The 21,689-nt window shown below is 48.1% G+C and overlaps 1 protein-coding gene across 1 annotated transcript in view; it reads left to right on the forward strand.

Annotated features, from left to right (window-relative positions):
- GLI1 (GLI family zinc finger 1) overlaps positions 1–21,689 on the forward strand; it is a 289,881-nt gene that overhangs the window by 249,407 nt on the left and 18,785 nt on the right. Inside the window, exons 3-9 of the mRNA XM_078688985.1 lie at positions 1,623–1,721; positions 6,979–7,174; positions 14,756–14,921; positions 15,616–15,723; positions 17,396–17,536; positions 18,063–18,212; positions 19,205–19,369. Coding sequence (XP_078545111.1) covers positions 1,623–1,721; positions 6,979–7,174; positions 14,756–14,921; positions 15,616–15,723; positions 17,396–17,536; positions 18,063–18,212; positions 19,205–19,369 — 1,025 coding nt within the window. The remainder of the gene's footprint in view (positions 1–1,622; positions 1,722–6,978; positions 7,175–14,755; positions 14,922–15,615; positions 15,724–17,395; positions 17,537–18,062; positions 18,213–19,204; positions 19,370–21,689) is intronic.

Below are 21,689 nucleotides of genomic sequence, written 5' to 3' on the forward strand. Positions count from 1 at the left end.
TGTTGACACTGGATTTGGCACCGGTGGAGGTGTCTCGAGGTTGACCAGCTCCAATCTGGATTCAGGCCTGGATCCCTGGGGGCCCTATGGTGCCAGAGCCGAAGCCACTGGCATCAAAGTCCTAGAGTCCCCAGCTGAGTCCGTGGGCCCCGAAGGCCCGCCGGTGGAGTCGGGCTGCCCAAAGATGGAATGGAGGACTTCATAAGAACTACGAAGTTGGGCAGGGGTCGCTCCAGCTCCCGGTAAGGAAGGTAAGCCCAGAGTCAACCCAACAGGCTCCGCGAGCAGAGCCAAACAACTACCTTCAGCTTCCTGCATCGCATCGGCCGATAGACGGGGAGAACGCGAAGAGCGACGAGGCTTCTTCTCCTTCTTCTTGTGCTTCGACTTACGCGAAGATGTAGACTTCGACTAGAAGTGGTGGTGATGGCTCCACAACCGGTCCCGCGACCTCCCTCTTGACCGGGACCTCGAATGGCGCGGAGCGGACTGCCGGGTCTCAAGAATCTTTTGGGACCGCTCCCGCAAAGACTTCGGGTTCATGGCCCGGCAGTCGGAGCACGTCTTCAGGTCGTAGTCGTGCTCCAAAAAACAAAGGTACACTAGGTGCGGGTCCGTAACTGACATCTAGCTTTGCAAGCCTTGAAGCTGGTTCGATGACGGGGCATCCCTACGTACACCAGGAGTCCTACGACTCAAAAAGATGTTGACTAAAAGTCGCAAAAAGAGTCAAAAAGTGAGTCGAGGTATCGATCTCTCCAGATCTGCGCTGGCTGGTGCGGAAAAAGAAAGAACTGTTGTCAGGGTTCAGGGGCGGCGTCTAAATAGATACAGCGACGTCATTCCGGTGACCACGACACCAACAAAGAACGCTGAGTCGACCGATGCCCCCTACCGACGCGCAGGGGTACTGCTGAAGAAAAATTCTCCGGATCCATTCTGACGCCTGGGGGGTAATTCTAAGGTGAGGAATCCATAACAATTATTTTCTTTCGGATATATTATATTAAATACCGGCCTGTGGTCTTTTAGAATATTTTGTGCTTAACATTGGCGTATTTTGAACCGTAACAATTGTATTTTGCGCAAATAATGAGATTGTTTTATTTTAGGTAAATTCCTGATTGCAGTTTTGAGAATATTTCGTATGTATGACTGGAGTATTTTAGATGTTTAAGTTTATTGATGCAATGAATGTCATTTATGATGAATGGAGGTTTTAAGAATGATATTGTTTTTTCAGTTGTAATTGTATATCAATGTATTGCTTGTAATGCCTTATTGGCAAGATATCAAACTAGTAAATAACCAAAAAAACATTGACAAAGTATTCTAGTTTCAGGCATGTGAGGTGTGGGAAGTCCCATGGCGTACTCGGATGTTTTCAATGAACTAGGAGTCATGAGTGGTGCCTTATGGCACAGTATGGTAACTCCAGGGTCCTAGCAGAGGTTTTTAATGACCTGGAATAATATGGTCTTTCTAGGGTGTTGCAGATAGGGAATTCCCCCATGGCCCTATGGGAATACATGTGATTTCTGTAGTCAGAGATGTGGGAGGACACACTGAGAACCATGCTAACAAAATAGTGCACTAACTGCTGACTTCTGTCTCTATTTCAGCAATAAATGAGATGCCTTACTGCCACCAAGCAAACCTCATGACCAGCTACCATGGCTGCGGCATGGCTCAGCCCAACGAGCACATCATCACCCCAGATGGTAAGTAAATTTGGGGCACAATATGTAAATCAGGGGTGAAAGCAATGAGCGAATCAAAGCACAAATGTACACATGATAAGTACAGACATTGATTGAATTCAGGGACCCCCTGTGCACATGATGACTACATGCAGCAGGTAAATTCAGGGCTCTCTCTGCCCCCTCTGATGGAACATTATGATTGACTTTGGGGCTAACTCTAACCCTCTAATGACACACTGTGATTGAATTCAGGGCACACTCTGCCCCTCTCTTGGAACACTGTGATTGAATTCAGGGCACACTCTGCCCCTCTCGTGGAACACTGTGATTGAATTCAGGGCACACTCTGCCCCTCTCGTGGAACACTGTGAATGAATTCAGGGCTCACTCTGCCCCTCAAATGGAACACTGATTGAATTCAGGGCTCACTCTGCCCCTCTCATGGAACACAGTGAGTGAATTCAGGGCACACTCTGCTCCTCTCGTGGAACACTGTGATTGAATTCAGGGCAAACTCTGCCCCTCTTTTGGAACACTGTGATTGAATTCAGGGCTCACTCTGCCCCTCTCATGAAACACTGTGATTGAATTCAGGGCACACTCAGCCCCTCTTTTGGAACACTGTGATTGAATTCAGAGCTCACTCTGCCCCTCTCATGAAACACTGATTGAATTCAGGGCACACTCTGCTCCCTCTCATGGGACACAGAAATTGAATTTAGGGCTCACTCTGCCCCTCTTATGGAACACAGCGAGTGAATTCAGGGTTCACTCTGCCATCTCTTCTGGAACACAGAGAGTGAATTTAGGGTTCACTTTGTCTCTCTCATGGAACACAGCGTGTGAATTCAGAGATCACTCTGCCCCCTCTTATGGAACACATCGCGTGGATTCAGGGATCACTCTGCCCATCTCTTGGAACGCTGTAAGTAATTCAGGGATCACTCTGCCTGTTTCACAGAATACAGTGACCTAATTCAGGGCTCACTCTGTCCCCTCTCATGGAACACGGTGAGTGAATTCAGGGCTCACGCTGCCCCTCTCATGGAACACAGAAAGTGAATTTAGAGCTCACTTTGCTCCTCTTATGGAACAGAGTGAGTGAATTCAGGGCTCACTCTGCCCCTTTCACGGAATACAGTGAGCAAATTCAGGGCTCACTCTGTCCCCTCTCATGGATCACAGAAAGGGAATTTCGGGCTCACTCTGCCCCTCTCATGGAACACAGAGAGGGAATTCAGGGCTCACTCTACCCCTCTCATGTAACACAGCAAGAGAATTCATGGCTCACTCTGCCCCTCTCATGTAACACAGCAAGTGAATTCAGGGGACACTCAGCCCCTCTCATGTAACACAGCGAGAGAATTCAGGGCTCACTCTGCCCCTCTCGTGTAACACTGCGAGAGAATTCAGGGCTCACTCAGCCCCTCTCATGTAACACAGTGAGTGAATTCAGGGCTCACTCTGCCCCTCTCATGGAACACAGAAAGGGAATTTTGGGGTCACTCTGCCCCTCTCTTGGAACACAGCGAGGGAATTCAGGGCTCACTCTGGCCCTCTCGTGTAACACTGCGAAAGAATTCAGGGCTCACTCTGCCCCTCTCATGTAACACAGTGAGAGAATTCAGGGCTCACTCAGCCCCTCTCATGTAACACAGTGAGTGAATTCAGGGCTCACTCTACCCCTTTTACGGAAAACAGTGAGCGAATTCAGGGCTCACTCTGGCCCCTCTCATGGAACACAGCAAGAGAATTCAGGGCTCACTCTGCCCCTCTCATGTAACACAGCTAGTGAATTCAGGGCTCACTCAGCCCCTCTCATGTAACACAGCGAGAGAATTCAGGGCTCACTCTGCCCCTTTTACGGAATACAGTGAGCGAATTCAGGGCTCACTCTGGCCCCTCTCATGGAACACAGCAAGAGAATTCAGGGCTCACTCTGCCCCTCTCATGTAACACAGCTAGTGAATTCAGGGCTCACTCAGCCCCTCTCATGTAACACAGCGAGAGAATTCAGGGCTCACTCTGCCCCTTTCACGGAACACAGTGAGTGAATTCAGGGCTCACTCTGCCCCTCTCATGGAACACAGAAAGGGAATTTTGGGTTCACTCTGCCCCTCTCATGAAATACAGCGAGGGAATTCAGGGCTCACTCTGCCCCTCTCGTGTAACACTGCGAGAGAATTCAGGGCTCACTCTGCCCCTCTCATGTAACACAGTGAGTGAATTCAGGGCTCACTCAGCCACTCTCATGGAACACAGCGAGTGAATTCAGGGCCCCCTCTGCCCCTTTCACGGAACACAGTGAGTGAATTCAGGGCTCACTCTGCCCCTCTCATGGAACACAGAAAGGGAATTTTGGGTTCACTCTGCCCCTCTCATGAAACACAGCGAGGGAATTCAGGGCTCACTCTGCCCCTCTCGTGTAACACAGCAAGTGAATTCAGGGGACACTCAGCCCCTCTCATGTAACACAGCGAGAGAATTCAGGGCTCACTCTGCCCCTCTCGTGTAACACTGCGAGAGAATTCAGGGCTCACTCAGCCCCTCTCATGTAACACAGTGAGTGAATTCAGGGCTCACTCTGCCCCTCTCATGTAACACAGTGAGTGAATTCAGGGCTCACTCAGCCACTCTCATGGAACACAGCGAGTGAATTCAGGGCCCCCTCTGCCCCTTTCACGGAATACAGTGAGCGAATTCAGGGCTCACTCTGTCCCCTCTCATGGAAAACAGTGAGTGAATTCAGGGCTCACTCTGCTTCTCTCATGGGACACGGTGAGTGAATTCAGGGCTCACTTTGCGCCTCTCATGGGACATGGTGAGTGAATTCAGGGTCACTTTGCCCCTTTTATGAAACAATGTGAATGAATTCCGGGCTCACTCTGTCCCCTCTCATGGGACACGGTGAGTGAATTCAGGGCTCACTTTGCCCCTTTCATGGCACACAGCGAGTAAAGTCAGGGCTCACTCTGTCCCCTCTCATGGGACACAGTGAGTGAATTCAGGGCTCACTTTGCCCCTCTCATGGGACACAGTGAGTGAATTCAGGGCTCACTTTGCCCCGTTCATGGGACACAGCGAGTGAATTCAGGGCTCACTCTGTCCCCTCTCATGGGACACAGCGAGTGAATTCAGTGCTCACTTTGCCCCTTTCATGGGACACAGCGAGTGAATTCAGGGCTGACTCTGTCCCCTCTCATGGGACACAGTGAGTGAATTCAGGGCTCACTTTGTCCCTTTCATGGGACACAGCGAGTGAATTCAGGGCTCACTCTGTCCCCTCTCATGGGACACAGTGAGTGAATTCAGGGCTCACTTTGCCCCTTTCATGGGACACAGCGAGTGAATTCAGGGCTCACTCTGTCCCCTCTCATGGGACACAGCGAGTGAATTCAGTGCTCACTTTGCACCTTTCATGGGACACAGCGAGTGAATTCAGGGCTGACTCTGTCCCCTCTCATGGGACACAGTGAGTGAATTCAGGGCTCACTTTGCCCCTTTCACGGGACACAGCGAGTGAATTCAGGGCTCACTCTGTCCCCTCTCATGGGACACAGCGAGTGAATTCAGGGCTCACTCTGTCCCCTCTCATGGGACACAGTGAGTGAATTCAGGGACACTCTGCCCCTCTCATGGTACATTGTGAGTAAATTCAGGGCTCATTCTGCCCCTCTCATGGAACACAGTGAGCGGATTCAGGGCTCACTCAGCCCCTCTCGTGTAACACTGCGAGAGAATTCAGGGCTCACTCTGCCCCTCTCATGGAACACTGCGAGAGAATTCAGGGCTCACTCAGCCCCTCTCATGTAACACAGTGAGTGAATTCAGGGCTCACTCTGCCCCTCTCATGGAACACAGCGAGTGAATTCAGGGCTCACTCTGTCCCCTCTCATGGGACACAGCGAGTGAATTCAGGGCTCACTTTGCCCCTTTCATGGGACACAGCGAGTGAATTCAGGGCTCACTCTGTCCCCTCTCATGGGACACAGTGAGTGAATTCAGGGACACTCTGCCCCTCTCATGGAACACAGTGAGCGGATTCACGGCTCACTCTGCCCTCTCTTATGGAACACGGTGAGTGAATTCAGGGCTCTCTCTGCCCCTCTTATGGAACACAGTGAGTGAATTCAGGGCTCTCTCTGCCCCTCTCATGGTACACAGCGAGCGGATTCACTGCTCACTCTGCCATCTCTTATGGAACACAGTGAGTGAATTCAGGGATCACTTCGCCCCTTTCATGATACAATGTGAATGAATTCACTGCTCAATCTGCCCTCTCTCATGGAACACGGTGAGTGAATGCATATATGTAACACATGTATAGATGCTAGATAAGCCTAGAGTTTAATAGTCTAATATACTATATTTACCACAATTATTGAGTCTGGCGACGGCCCTTTATTAGCTAGAGGTGAAGCCTCAAGTGGGTCACAGTGCTCCTGTTGGGAAAAATATGAATTGTTCCCTGACAGCTCCTCCCTCAACAATGGTAATACAATAGTATATATTGACCTCAGAATCTGCTTGCATGGTTGATGCCAGGCTCTCTTTCATATAAAGTAGTTATAATTATAGGTGTTAAATCCTAAGCAGAGCAGAAGGGGTTCAATCTATGCAGTTAGAATAAATGACAGTGACTGGGACCCGTGAGCATGGCCATGGTTGGTTCCTTCTGTAAAGTGATTCTAGAATGGAATCTGTGAGACACTACTCAGTGTTTCTTCAAATCAGGTACTGCTCTCCTGGGACAACAAAACGTTTGCACTGGGGTTATAAGTGTGAGATTCTGTGTTTAAAAGTACATGTGTTCAAATATTGGGACTTTGAGCCCTACGCTACAGCCATGATTAAGGTGCAGGTGGAGCAGCACATCCACCAAATGCAAAGACTCTCTCTGTGGTTACTGGTTTTAAACAAAATCATGAAGAACAATCAAAATAAATGATTACATTGGCTGGAATAATTCGTGCAGTGCGATATTTCAATTCCAGTACTCAGATCCAGAGGCGGGCGGGCCCTCTGGCATGCCCTGTGGACCGCAGACTAGCGGCTGCTGTCAGAGCAGGATGGGGTGGCAAGACCCATCAATGGAAGCCCCTTTGCCCCAGTCTAACCGCAGGCTCACGGTGGGGCTGATTTGAAAATATTTGCCAGGGCTGATTTTGATTTCTTGTCTGACCCTGCTCAGATGTCTCCACTCTGCTCAGCCTTTCTCATCCTCTTCCTCACATACTTAACATTTTCCCCGCTTGTCTGTTTTTTCCCCTCACAGGGTCTCGGTTTTCCACCCCTCGTAATAGCATGAAGTTGAACAAGAAACGGGCTCTCTCCATATCTCCCCTGTCGGATGCAAGCGTTGACCTGCAGACGGTGATCCGAACTTCCCCCAACTCTCTGGTGGCTTTCATCAACTCCCGCTGTAGCTCAGCCAATGGCTCCTATGGCCATCTGTCCATCGGAACAATCAGGTAAAGAATCATGATGTCACATCCTCCCCAGCATTGTGGGATGGTGCTCCAAAAATATTTGCCATTCAGGGCAACCATAAACGAAGTGGACCTGGTCATTGAAGGGATTGAAAGGCAATGAAAAGAAAAAAAAAGCTTTGAACATGAGCAAATTTATTGTACCAGTATTAAAGTATTAAAGGGGACATTGTACGAGCAATGTCCCCTTTAATACTTATACATTCAAACATCTAACCACTAAACAACACAGTCTAAACCACAACCGTGTCTTTACTACACATGCTTTTACATCTAAGTTAATTGTAAAGGCATGATTGGTAAAGAGATATGCATGGTAAAGTGTGCAACCCAGCCCCCCGGCCTGTGCCGTAACACCCGATACCCCAGCCCTGCAATCCACCCAGCCCCAGCCCTTAAAACTACCCGACTTCTCACCCAGAGCCCTAACACTCGGACCCTGCCCAAAAAACAACCCTGACCCCAGCCCCCCCCCCCCCCGGTCCTAAAACAGGCAGGAGCACTGAAAGATACCCCTTCACCTCCCCCCACCGTGAGGCCTAAAACCCTGCCCCCTGCCAAACAATGACCTAACTCAAGCCCCCCACCCTGAGCCCTTAAACTGCCCACCCCTGGAAACTGCCTCTTCCCACCCTCCCTGAGCCCTAAAACCTGGACCCAGCCATTAAAACTACTCTGACCCTTTTGCTCTGAGCCCTAAAACCTTGTCCCCTACCAAAAAACTACCCTCCCCTCGCCCTGAGCCCTAAAACCGACCCCCACCCTTAATAACTACCACTACCTTTCAAACCTGCCCCAGCCCCACTTACTAGGCCGCGACCCGGAGCTTCTTCTACTGATCCTTCCTGTTCCTCTCCCTGCCCATCCGCACATCTAGACCGCTGACTGTATTAACCACGCATATGTCTGGTTAAGGCATATGCATGGTTAAGGCATATGCGTGGTTAAGGCCTATGGGTGGTTAAGGCATATGCGTGGTTAAGGAATATGGGTGGTTTAGGCAATCGTTGTTCTACTTGCGTGGAAAGGCCCTGCAAGGCTCAGCCCCCGTTGTAAAGGCAGTTTCCCATTTTTTATTTTTTGAGAAGTAGCTCACAACTGTTATTTTCTACATTTTTATGCAATAGATGTGAAAAAGAACAAATACATACATAATATTCTGATACATTTTAGAATTTACACGTTACTCTATAGAGAAGGTCAGGTGGGTATTTAATAGTATGAATTATGGTGCCCCTAAATGTGCATTGTGAAACATATTAGCTGATGGTAACTGTATCACATTGAATAGCTATTTTCACAGTATTCCTTTCTCCATCACATAGTATAGTCCCGCTAGACATGCTTCCATTGAACAAGTTACTTACCTTAGCACATTATCTGGTAGAGACAAGATTTAGCCACAGATTCCTTACCTTTGAATTTCCCAGGTGTCAGACTGGACCTGGAATATTTTTGCACGAGCAGTACCCCTGCATCAATCAGCTCTGCTTGGCATCGTCGACATCGTCCGTGCCGTAAGTGACGTCAGCGTCACCTATATAGGCGTCACCTCGTCGCACTGATATCAGTTACTTTTCACAACTTTCCACACCAGGAGCATAGAGCCATGAGGTGCACTGCCCCTAGTGTGTACAAACTAGGGCCCTCTAAGGGATAAGCCCTGACTCTAGAAACCTGTCTGCAGAGCGGGGTGGATGGATGGGTTGGTAAGGGATCTGTAGCAAGATCTTGTCTCTACCAGATAATGCATTATCAAAGGTAAGGAACTTGTTCATCTGATAGAGACATCTAGCCTCAGATTCCTCACCTTTAAATAGATACCCAAGCACTACCATCCCCGGTGGTTGACTGTGGACAACTTCTAAACCAAAAACTCCTGCAGGACTGAATGGGTGAAGTGCCAGTCTCTTTGAACCCTACTATCCAGGTGGTAGTGTCTGGTGAATGTGTGCAGGAACACCCACTTTGCGGCCTGGCAGATTTCCAGGACTGGGACTCAGCTTTAGCCCTGATGGAATGAGCCCTTAAGCCCTCAGGGGGCTGCTTCTTGGCCAGTGCGTAGCAGATTTTTATTCAGAGAATTACCTAGAGCAAAATGGTATGTTTCCGTACCGCCCAACCCTTCTTTGCTCCAATATACCCCATGCAGAGTTGGTTGTCCACCCGGAGCTCTTGTGTGCGGTCAACGTAAAACAACTACTCTCTTTTGGGTCTAGACGATGGAGACACTCCTCTTCTTTCCAGGAATGTGGAAGAGCGTAAAAAGTGGGCAAGGTGACAGATTTACCCACATGGAATGATGTTAACACTTTCAGTAGGAAAGAGGCCTTAGTGCAAAGCACCAACTTGTCTGGAAATATAGACAGAAATGGAGGCTTGGATGATAAAGCCTGCAGCTCACTCACCCTCCAGGCAGATGTTATTTGTACTAGAAAGGCTGTCTTGTTGATGAGCATCTGGAGGGGACAACTATGAACAGGCTCGAAAGGAGCACACATCAGAAATGTGAGGAGAAATTTAAGGATCCCACTGAGGCATAATGAAGGGGGAAGGTAGAAACATATGTACAAGACCTTTGAGAAGCCTAGGTACAATATGCGACTTAAATAAAGAGAGTTGGTCAGGCAGCCACAAAAAGGCATACAGAGCAGGAAGGTATCCCTTGAGAGTACCCAGAACAGAGCCCTGCTGGGCAAGAGTAAGGATGAAAAGAAGGACATCAGAAAGAGACGCATAAAAGAGTCAATAGACTATTCCCTACAATATAATACAAAATCGTTCCAAATGCAGGCATACACCGTTTTGATGGAGGGACGCTTGGTTGTCAAAATAGCATTGCAGACTTTGGGAGGACGGTTGAACGCTGTCAACTGCCACCGCTTAATCTCTACGCAAGAAGGTGTAGAGTTGACTGGTTTGGGTGGAGCGCCTGCTGCTGCAACAGAAGATCCTACCGAAGAGGTAGCCTAATCGGATGATCCATACTCATGCTGAGAAGCTAGGGATACCAGACTCTCTGTGCCCAGTCTGCCCACAAGGATGAGTTGGGCCCAGTTGTTCCTGATCTTCTTGAAAACTCTGGGCAGGAATGGTATGGGCGGAAAGGAGTACAGGAGGTCTGAGCTCCACTCGAGATGAAAAGTGTTTCAGTGAGTGAGCCGCCTTGGAATCTTCAGTGCACAAAACTGCTGACATTGCGCATTCTTGGTGGAGACAAACAGATCTAACCAAGGCTCTCCACACTGCTGAACGAGACCTTGCGCCACCTCCGGATGAAGATGCCATTCATGATCCACTAGGCCCCGGTGGCTGAGTTTGGCATTTTGGGAACCTGCCAGGCGTTGAACCACCAGGGATATGCCCTGCTGTTCCAGCATTTTCCAAAGACACACCCATCTTGACAAAGGACCGCCCTGTTTGTTTGGTGTTGTCTGTAAACAGTTCTACCTGTCTGTCTGTGATGGAGGGTAGGAAGGCTTTCAATGCCAGCCGTATCGCTTTGAGCTCCAGCATGTTTATGTGGAGTCCAGATTCCACAGGAGACCAGAGTCCTCTGATCTCCACCTCTCCCAGATGGCCAACCTATCCCAGGAGCGATGAATCTGTCACTACTGTGAGATCTAGTTGGGGAAGGGAGAGAGTTCTCCCTCTGACCCAATCGCGGTTTGTTAGCCACCACAAAAGATCTTTTACAGTTCCTTATGAGATCTGGATCAGGTCGTGGAGATTCCCCTGGTGCTGCACCCTCAGGAATTTCAGGTCCCACTACAGAGCCCACAAATGCCATCTGGCATGTGTCACTAGTAGGATGCAAGAGGCCATGAGGCCCAGCAGCCTCAGTCATTCTCATCAAAATTCAGGATAGAGACTGAAACATCGGTATCATAGACTGAATATCCTGGTCTCGCTGCTCAGAAAGATAAGCCTGAAAGTGCACTGTTTCCAGAACAGCTCTGATTAAATGAAGCATCTAGGAAGGAATCAGTCAGGTGTGACTTCGGCACGTTGATTGCAAACCCCAGCGAATGCAGAAAGTCTGCTGTAGTCTGGAGGTGGGACACGACAGCCTGGGGTGATCCTGCCTTCAGCAGCCAGCCGACCAGACAGGGGAAGACTGGCACCCCTGATCTGCGGAGGTGAGCTGTGACCACTGCCATCACCTTGGTGAACACCCGAGGGGCACTGGTATGGCCAAAGGGGAGCACGTTGAGTTGAAACTGCTCGAGGCCCACTGTAAAACTCCGGTAATGCTTGTGGACAGAAAGGATGTGAATATGAAAGTAAGCGTTCGGTAAGTCCAACGCTACTATCCAGTCTCCTGGGTCCAGGGCAGACAATACTTGAGCCAAAGTATACATCTTGACCTTCTCCTTTTTGAGGAAGAAGTTGAGGGTTCTCAGATCTAAGATAGGTTGCCTTTGTGCTTTATGGGGATCAGAAAGTAGCAGGAATAGCAACCATTGCCTACTACTGACAGCGATACCCTCTCTATGGCTCCCTTGGCCAAGAGAGCCGTGACTTCCTCGTGGAACAAGGACAAATGATCCTCCGCCAGCTGATTGTGAGTGGGAAGCAAAGGGAGGGGAGGGATTAGAAGGGAAGGGAGTAGTCCCTTCAAATAATATGTAACACACACCTGTCCAATGTTATGGACTGCCAGTGGTGGAGATGATTGCTGATTCTGCCACCATCTGCTCATGATCTTGTAGGGCAAGATTAGGAGGGTTTAGAGGCTGCAGCCACAGGGGGATTGGTGCCGACCTCTGGCTACCCCACCCACGGAGTCAGTATGAACCACATCCTCGCCCCTGTACAGACTAGGCAGCTTGCTTGGGGCGGTGGGTGGAGTGGAATTGGCATGGGTGAAAACCTCTTCTGTAGCCATGAAAGGGGTGATAGGCAGATTGGGATTAACGGGGGGCAACTGAGAGGCCCAAGGACTTCGCCATAGCCTGTGAGTCTTTGAAGTACTCCAGCTCCGAGTCTGCCTTGCCGCCGTAGATACTGTTACCATCAAAGGGCATGTCTATGAGGGGAGTCTGGACATCCCCTGAAAAGCCAGATGTTCTCAGCCAGGCGTGGAATTAAAACACCACCATCGTCGAAACTGCTCTGCCCAGCGAGTCTGTTGTATCCAAACCACACCTAATGGCAAACTTTGCTGCATCTCTCCCATCTTTTACTGCTTGGGAGAGCACAGCCTCAGCCTCCTCTGGGACCTGTGGCAGCACTTGCTACCCAATAAGCATGTGGTGTTTAATGACCACAATATAAGGCTGGTGGAAGACATCTTCTTACCCAAGCTGTCCAGCCTCTTGCATTCCCTGTCCAGGGTTGTGGCAGGGATTGCGCCGAGGGACGTAGTGTCTTGGACTTTCAAGCTCTCAGGTGTGGGGTGTTGAGTAAGGAAACTCGGGTCCCTAGGTGCAGGGCAGTGCCGGAGGGCAATTGTCCTGTTTATTGGAGTCCCTGTACTGGGCTTGGACCCAGTTTCCAGTAGGACATCCTCAGTGCTTTCATTAAAAGGGAGCAATGATTCTGAAAGGAAGCTCCCGGCTGCAGCACTTCTGTCAAGATGTTAGTCTTGACTGCCACCGAGGGCAACTTTCAGGACCTCAGCTGCCACCCTGACCACCAAGGAATAAGAAATACCCTCCGCCAATGCCACGGTATGGGAAGAAAGCATACCAGTGTCTGCGGATGTGTCCAGACCACTGGCATTCTCGAGTTCCACACACCAGTCCATATCCCCTTCTAATTGGTACTCTAAATGGTCCAGTGACTCCTCCCACTCTTTCTCCCTTGCCTAGCCCCTCAGAAAGTGGCTCAGGCACCGACAAGGGGGTCCTGTCGTCAGGTATAAGAATGGGGCTGGCGCCGATGGTGGGCGCCGGCAGAGTCCGGAGTGCTGGGGAAGGTCATGGAGGCACGACCAGCGCCAGCCTAGATCCATGACCAGATCCATGGGTGCTCATCGGAGCCGAGGCCGAAGCCATCGGTGCAGAACCAGATGGGACCCCTCAGACTCAGCGGGGTCCAAAGGCGCTCCATAGGGGTTGGTCTGCTAAAACACTCAGCGCATTGTCTCGTAATGACTTGAGTGGGGTCTCTGCAGCTGCTGGAAAAGGTTTGGGGCCTCTTCTGTTTCTTGGGCCTGAATGGCACGAGGACCAGGAATGGGAAGATGACGACTTGGGACTCCTGGAGTGGTCCCGCGACCTCCCACTCAATTGAGATCTCCGAGGAGTCGCGTGACGAGAGGCGCCACATGGTTTAAAACCTGTCTTCCTCGAAAACATCCCTTGATACACAAGGAGCAAGTATTTCCTCAAAAAAGACTTGACCAAACGTCTAAAAAAAGTCTGTCCAAAACCGACAGAGGGGTATCTCTTTCTCCGAATAAGCACTAACTGGCGCTGAAAGAAAAGAACTGACATCAGCTCGCTAAGGTGGCGCCTATATAGGTGGCACAGATGTCACTTCTGGCACGGCCCATGCCAACTACGCCACATGGAGCCAACTGGCGCCACCTACCAGCGTGCAGGGGTATTGCTTGTACAAAAATCTTCTGGATCCAGTCTGACAGCTGGAACATTCAAAGGTAAGGAATCTGCGGCTCTATATCTCTATCAGATAGGTATTTTATCAGTAATAAGTCCCCAATTAGATCATCATTCTACAACAACCAACTGTGAGTGGTGAAAGATGGCTAGGCCTTAGTTGCTGAGTGTGTTCCAGAAGGATTTAAACACTGAGGGTCCTATTATTCCCTGTTTGTGCCCGGTTCACTTTAAAACAGGTGCATCGGGAGAAAACAGGGAAAGTGCGCCCTATTAAATGGAGTGCGCTGCCCCCAGGGCAGCCGCCAACTTGCGCTCCCTTTTGGGCAGCACATTGCTGTGAAAAATGGAGTGGCTGCTTTGAAGCCGCTCCGTGTTTTCACAGTGCAGGTGGCAACCTGTCTGCACTTTTAAAGGGGATTAGAGATCCCCTTGCAGGCGGGTGCAGTCAGTGACTGCACTCACCTGCATAGGGATGTCTGGTAGTCCATGGGACATCCTTTCTACCCTTCAGAGGGCTGCCATCAGGGGCGCACTCACAGTGCGCCACCTTTTAGATGTTGCATTGTCCGTGCGCCTCCTGAGAGCTTCTTTGCATCTGCACCCGCATCTGTAATACGGTGCAGATGCAGAGGCAAGGGATTCCCTCATTTGCATGGGGCACCCCCCCACGCAAATGAGGGTACACTACTTGAAGATAGTGCTGCACTTTATGTGAGCTTGCGTTATAGGTATTACAGAAGAGGACGAACAAGCATCTGCGGCCTCTTCTGATATACCAAAGTGTCCCTGGGGTGCGCAAAGTGGGGGCAAACGCCCGTTGGGCCCTCAGGGCACTTATGTGAAGGTGAGGTATTTTTCAGGATTCCACAGCCCCCATCCTGACTCCCCACACTCTAAAGTCTTTTTAAATGATAGAAACTCATCCCACACTAATGTTCACTCTTTTTGCTCAGCTTTTCATGTGCATAAAACACAAATTGTTCGTATTTACTTTCAGTCCATCGCTTGGGTACCAAAGCTACCTTGGGCATCCGAAGGCCCAGGGATCATCATTTACCAACAACCCAGCCATGCCATTCATGGGCCACCTTGAGCACTACCACAACAGGGCCGGTGGGATGGTCCAGCATCTGCCAGTCCGCGGCTCCACCAAGCACTGCCAGGTGAGTGACATAATCGAACTGTTGCACTTGCGCTCAATACATGCAGTATGGTAGCAATACCTAGGATAGTGTAAGGGTGAATGGGTCCGAGAAGACGGGTAATGAAACAAAATTTAGAGAAGAACTTTCTACAATGTTGCAAAGGCACTAGATTTTTGGAACTCAAGAAATAAAATTGTCTCATGACTGTCACACATATTCCTTCCCTGACATAAAGTAAAATTGTATTTGAACACAAAGGGGATATTATTTTATGTTGTGAAAAATTATTCGGTTTCTTCTCAAAAACATGTTCAACCTGACCAGATGTTGTGATCTTCCTTCTCTTGCTAATGTTTTGTTCCAAAAAGAAATCCATGTTGATTTTTGGGGATGGCACTGGCAACATGGATAGCATCTGTTTTTTCAGTGACATTATGCGGGAGATTTGAAGGGCTTATTTAAAAAAAAAAAAAAAAAAAAAAAAAAAAAGAACAATATTAGAAGTGATATGGCCTCTTGGCGCTGCCCAGAAGCTAACAACTTAGCATTGGGGTTTGTGAACTGAGTGTATATGTGTAGGTGACCACCAGCCACACAGAAAACTATGTGTAATTTATAGCAATACCACAGCGATGGAAAGATAAGATGTGTTCATTAATCTGGTTGTGTAATTATTAGAATGTGTTGTCTTTCCTTTCATGGTGCCTTTCAGATGAAGTTGGAGCCACTGGGTACGCCTGGTCTTGACTCTCTAAATGGGAAGTGTCTGGAGGAGCGGTCTGAGGGGGACGTCTCCAGCCCAGCGTCCACGGGGACACAGGTGAAGCCATCCACCTCTTGTTACTTCGCCCGCTTACCCCGCATGTCAGTGCGCACTTCTCCATGGTGTCCCAGGTCTCCTCTAGATCGCCTGTACTGCGGATCCACATCATGTAGACCTACTGTGTGGCTCAATGCTGGACCCTTTTCCCCTTTGTGACCGCTATCCGTGGAACTCTACCTGCAAGTGATCTGGGACAGAGGTGACCCCCAATGCAGTGGTGTGGGCTATTATGCTTTTGTTAATGTTGGGTGGGGAGTTAAGCTCATATGATGTGTGGAACCAGCCAGTGATCCTGGAGTATCTTTGAGAAGTTAAATGGAATTCACAAAGATTTGCTTAATGGCAACTTAATTGTGATCCACATTCTCGTTCAATCTTTACGGACCTAAGCAAGTCCATCTCCCCAACCAGGAACCTGTTTACTCAGTAACAATGTACCCCAATACAGGCCTTCAAGTAGGCGTATGTTACAACCGCCTACCCAGAAAAAATGCAGGTTTGTACAGGTGGGTTGCTGGTCTCACTTCCACTGCAATAAAGGTTCTGCACAAGTGCTGCATCAGTTTAGTGTATGTGTGGTTATGTATGGAGAGGGCATGTATCTGAGGAGGCTATCTAGTACCCGAGGAGCCCATCGAAGAGGCGTACTATGTACGTCTCAATCGATTTTGGCAAAAACAAGGAAGTGGATGATAGATAATGTATCAATTACTTGTCTGTAATTCCATAGCTTTCAGTCCATCCTTTCTCCTTTGAGTCACTATGTAGGAGCCTCCCAAACCCACGTATAGTCACTGAGAGCGGACTACCTGGAGGCATGAGTGCAAGTGGGGATGTCTTCAGAGTAGGTGGTCCTAATATACGGCCCCTAGAGGGTGTGTTAGCGGCTAAACTTGTTTGATGAAAAGTTATATGGCAATGAAGTGCCTGTATGACGAAGAAAGTTCACCTCAATCTATAACGACTGGAATGAGGAAATGTGGGCGTAGAATACTGGAGGTACCCGTGAGTAATTGAAGCCTTAATATGGATTGGTACCCATGCTAAATAAGGCCTTCATACAGCAACGCTGTGATGGACAAGTGCCTGAGGCCACAAAGTAGAATTTCAGTACTAGAACCTCTGCCTCCTCCAAATTTCCAAAGGTGAATGAAACTAACTGATGTTGACAAAGTTGCTAAGTTTTCAGTCCTATCGATTAGGCTGTAGAGAAGTGTTCTAAAATCACTTTTCAATCAATCAAGTGGCTTGTAAAACGCGACTACTCACCCGTAAGGGTCTCAAGGCACTGCATAGTGTTTACTCACGGTAAAAAAGGCGAGGCTTTTCTTTCAACAGAAACTTAGCCCAAGCCATTTTTTAAAGATTTTTTAGAAACTTCATCAGCAACCCTGGCAACTTGTTTGGGAAGCCTGGTTTGTTTCTTAAATGCTATTATCAGCTTTATTTAGAAGAATCCTAGGTGACATTTCACTCTTAGCTGAGAGGTGTAGGATTTACCAAGCATGGACTTGAAGACCACTCACCCTACTATGGAGGTCTGATGTGCACCCAGGGGCAGTGTTGGAAGCACACTTGGCCCTACAGTGTATGGTCTATGCAATGCTCTTATTGGCAGTTCACTCATGCTTCCTGCTGATGGTTGACAACTTGTTTTGCCCTTCCATAGGACCCTCTGCTTGGGATGCTGGATGGCCGGGATGACCTCGATAAGGAGGATGGAAAACTAGAAGCGGACGTGGTGTACGAAACAAACTGCCACTGGGAAGGCTGCAGCAAGGAGTTCGACCTACAGGAACAGCTTGTGCATGTGAGTTTCTACCATCAGGTATTTGAGGAAATACTGAATAGCAAGAGTACCCGTCCTACTATTGCAGCTGCTGAGTAAAATAATCAGTATGGTGGGTCAATGTTAATTTCAAAGAATTGATCTTCGGAAAATGGGCTGGCCACCTAGACAAAAAATGTAGACCAGTCCCTTCTTTAAAAAAATACAAACTTTAATATGCTCCATGTACCCTTATCTTTTTTTGGCATCACATCCCAAAAATTGCCCAATCAGCAATAGTAGAAATTGTCCAAAGACATGATGTTTGGAACTGATATACAAGTAGTTTGATTCAACCACCATGTTCGTTGATGATCAAAGGTCTATCAGCATGAGGAAAAGGCTTGACCCTATTTGTCCTAGCTGCTGCCACATGGCCATGATACCCAGACATTCTGAAGTGTAGGTCTCGGCAGCCATCAATTTTCTTTCAATGGTCTCTGATGGTCCCAGTGCAACTCCTCATCCCAGAAGGCCAAGCACTGACCTCTGCTCTGTTCCTCTCCAGCACATCAACAACGAGCACATCCACGGCGAGAAGAAAGAGTTTGTGTGCCACTGGCAGGACTGCTCGCGAGAGCAGAGGCCCTTCAAAGCGCAGTACATGCTTGTGGTCCACATGCGCAGGCACACGGGCGAGAAACCCCACAAATGTACGGTGAGTAGCCATGTTTGTGTGACAAGGTATCATGGGGATGCACAACGGGGTGTGTACGAGGTTCAGCTGACAACGAGGGTGTGAAGAATAAATCCAGAGTGGGAGGAGTGCATGACTGAGGGAAAAGGGCCAATATTAGCCGCTAGGATGGCTAAGTGAGCTAAACACTTTTCGCGGACATATGCCATAACCTGCAGGTCATGAGTTTGAACCTTTCATGCTTACTTTGGTGTTACATTGCAAAAAAAAGCTATTCAATTTTGCAACCATGTGATATAATATTAGTGCATGTTATTTACAGTGTTTAGAAACTGCTGAAGTACACTATATTACAAAAAAATCATTCTTATTAGAGACCAGCTACCTGGGAAAGTTAGTGGGAACACTAAGTGAGAACACCAGCGATATTGCTCTCCCACTGACATACACTGTGGGCACTGAAGGAGCAGAAATATCAAATCTGGGTGTAAGGAATTTATAAAACTCCTATCAAAAGAGATTGATTCAGAAGGTATTGCTGGCAAGAAGCTAAGGGACTGGCCAGATTACAGTGTAGAAATCGAAGCTCACAGTTTACAGAGAAATCTGTGGATTTACTGTCAGGCCTCCACCTTCGAAACAACAGCGGGGTTCGGAAGAGTCAGTAATATTGTTCATGGTCTAGAAATGCACAATGCGTGCGAGAAAATCCCTCAGATGGTCGACATTGAAACACCTCTGTGGTATTTAAAATAAGAAATAGCCTAAAAAAATATTGCGGAGGAGTAAAACAGATCTTGAGACTTCATAGTTTCTTTGCTGTGTTAAATTGGGCATGGGCGTGATCTAAGACCAAACACACTTATCTGTGGACACCAACGATGCATCTGAATTACAGACATAAGTATCTTCTTCTCACTGTTGAGCTGTTATATATATTGTCGTCCATGGATGATGTCTCATATTCGTGAATGGAATTGGCGCCTCATTTTCCTTTGTGCTTTTTTCTACAGTTCGAGGGCTGCAACAAGGCCTACTCACGATTGGAAAACCTGAAAACCCACCTGCGGTCCCACACGGGCGAGAAGCCTTATGTCTGCGAGCACGAGGGCTGCAACAAAGCCTTTTCCAACGCTTCTGACCGGGCTAAGCACCAGAACCGAACCCACTCAAATGAGGTACAGAGTGGACAGGGCACCGCCTTGTCAGTGGCGATAACAGTGAGGCGGTAGAACGCAGGATCCCTAGAACTCCACCTATTAAGCCATACTGACCTGCCCCTCTGGCTGTATGTCAGAATAGGGCTGGTGAAAATATTATCTGACATAAATATTGTTCCTAAATATCACCTGCAAAAATGGTGTCAAGGTGAGGGTAGATTATCTGATATTAACTCGAGGGCATTGATGTTTTCATAAAAGATATTTAGGACTCTAAATTTACATAAGAAGTTGAGTCCACAATATTCTGGTACCATTCCACCTTGCTTGCTTTACTATCCAAAAGTTCAAAAGATGTGTTTTCTGTGAATGTGCTCACATAAAGTTGCAGCCAAGCCAGAAATCCCTCGTCAAATTGAGCTTGAGGGAGCCTACCTGTTAACGCGACACCTGCCACTCATTCATATTCACCCAAAAACTCCTTGAGGTTAAACAAAACTACTTCTTATCACCCAAAGGGCGAGAGGTGCAAATGCAGAGATATTAAGGGTCTCATTTAGCAAGTCACTGCGCCGCTGGTGCGTCACTTTTTTTGACGCACCAGCAGCGCAGTGTGCCTGCCCATGTTTATAAGGCCACGTAAAGTCACCCTGCGTGACTTTTCATGGCCTTGTAAATATGGGCCCATTTCACACATTACTCTGTGTGAAAGGGGTGTTACATGGGTGTTGCTGTGAGTGTTCCCATGCAACATCCATGGAACCTGAGACATTCACAGACTTAAAAAGGTTTGTAAAGCTGGGAATGCATCAGAATCCTACACCTCCCCATGGGAGGTATAGGAGTGGCGCAACAAGGAGAAATACTTTTATTTCTCCTCCTTTTTTCCTTTTTCTATGTGTGCCGCATTCTGCAGCAAGCATTGAAAAAGGAAAATGTCATCAATTATTGTTTTTGTGCAGGAAGGTGACCCTTCCTGTACAAAACAATCATCCCCGAAATGCAGGCACCCTTGTAACATAAAGCAATGGTGCATGGCAGCCAATTGTGTGCCAGCGTAGTAGAAAGCACACAGATGTAAATACGACACATCCCTGTGCTTTTAAAATGACAGATCTCGGTGCAGCAAAATGACTTGTGGCGCATTCCTGAGCTTTCAGTGCAGTGCAGCCAGATAGCTTGCTGTGTGAAAGAATTATCAATCTGCCCCTGGGTTCCCTGCAATTCCTCCAGAAGCCCTCTGTATTTTAATGGTCAGACTTAGAGCACCGTCTTTTACACAGCAGTGGCCTCCTAACAGCAGTCCATATAACCGGGGCTCTAGAAATGCACCACTTTTAAGAACTCATGTTCACTTTTTGTGTTTCGGTTGTTGACATTGGCCACACTTGTGTATTGTTGAATGCCAGAGAATGCTGGGTTATTCTGACTCCTGGCCGTAGTAAACCACGTTATCCATAGCTATATTTACAACAAGGGGTGGTGATGGACAGAGTCTCTGAATTAAGCAGAATACTCTCACCCAGTCAAGAGATCAGGGCTAGATCCAACACCGTTTTTTAAGCTCATTGCACCATCCCAGTTTCAGAACCTGGCTGTATGCAAATTAGTCTGTCCCTGGCCCAGTGCATCATGGGAACAGGGCAGACCAGACTACAAAAGCCAATTCTTACACTGGGAAGGAAACAAGCTTCCGGGGACCGGTTTCTGGCATTTCAGCCGTCTTCGGCCCGGCTTGCTTGATTCCTGATGGTGCAATGGGCAAGGGACTCACATCTGAGTATACCCTTCCACGCTTAGGGTGGACAAAAATATTTACAACAAGGGGTGGTGATGGACAGAGTCTCTGAATTAAGCAGAATACTCTCACCCAGTCAAGAGATCAGGGCTAGATCCAACACCGTTTTTTAGCTCATTGCACCATCCCAGTTTCAGAACCTGGCTGTATGCAAATTAGTCTGTCCCTGGCCCGTTATCCATAGCAACAATAGTTAACAAACCCCCAATTTATAACTTACATATCGCAACAAATGGGGGACTTTGGCAAGAGGTACGAAAAGAGGGTGGAATGACACCCAGGTGCAGATAAAACTTGTGGTGCAGGTGTTACTTGTACCGAAGTTACACCATATTTAAAAAAATTGAGGTTAATGCATCCAAGTGCTAGTTAACAGTACTTTTGTACGTGCTATTACTCATGGATTTGTGGTTTGCTTATGCAGTTATCATTAAACATGTGTTACCTGTGGACACATGGACCACTCCTTCCTTGCACTCCTTTATCCTTTCATTCAATTATAACTCAGTTTTTTCACTGTTTGTAAATTTTATTTTCATT

Source organism: Lissotriton helveticus, chromosome 1_1, assembly GCF_964261635.1.
Source record: "Lissotriton helveticus chromosome 1_1, aLisHel1.1, whole genome shotgun sequence".
Lineage (NCBI taxonomy): Eukaryota > Metazoa > Chordata > Amphibia > Caudata > Salamandridae > Lissotriton > Lissotriton helveticus.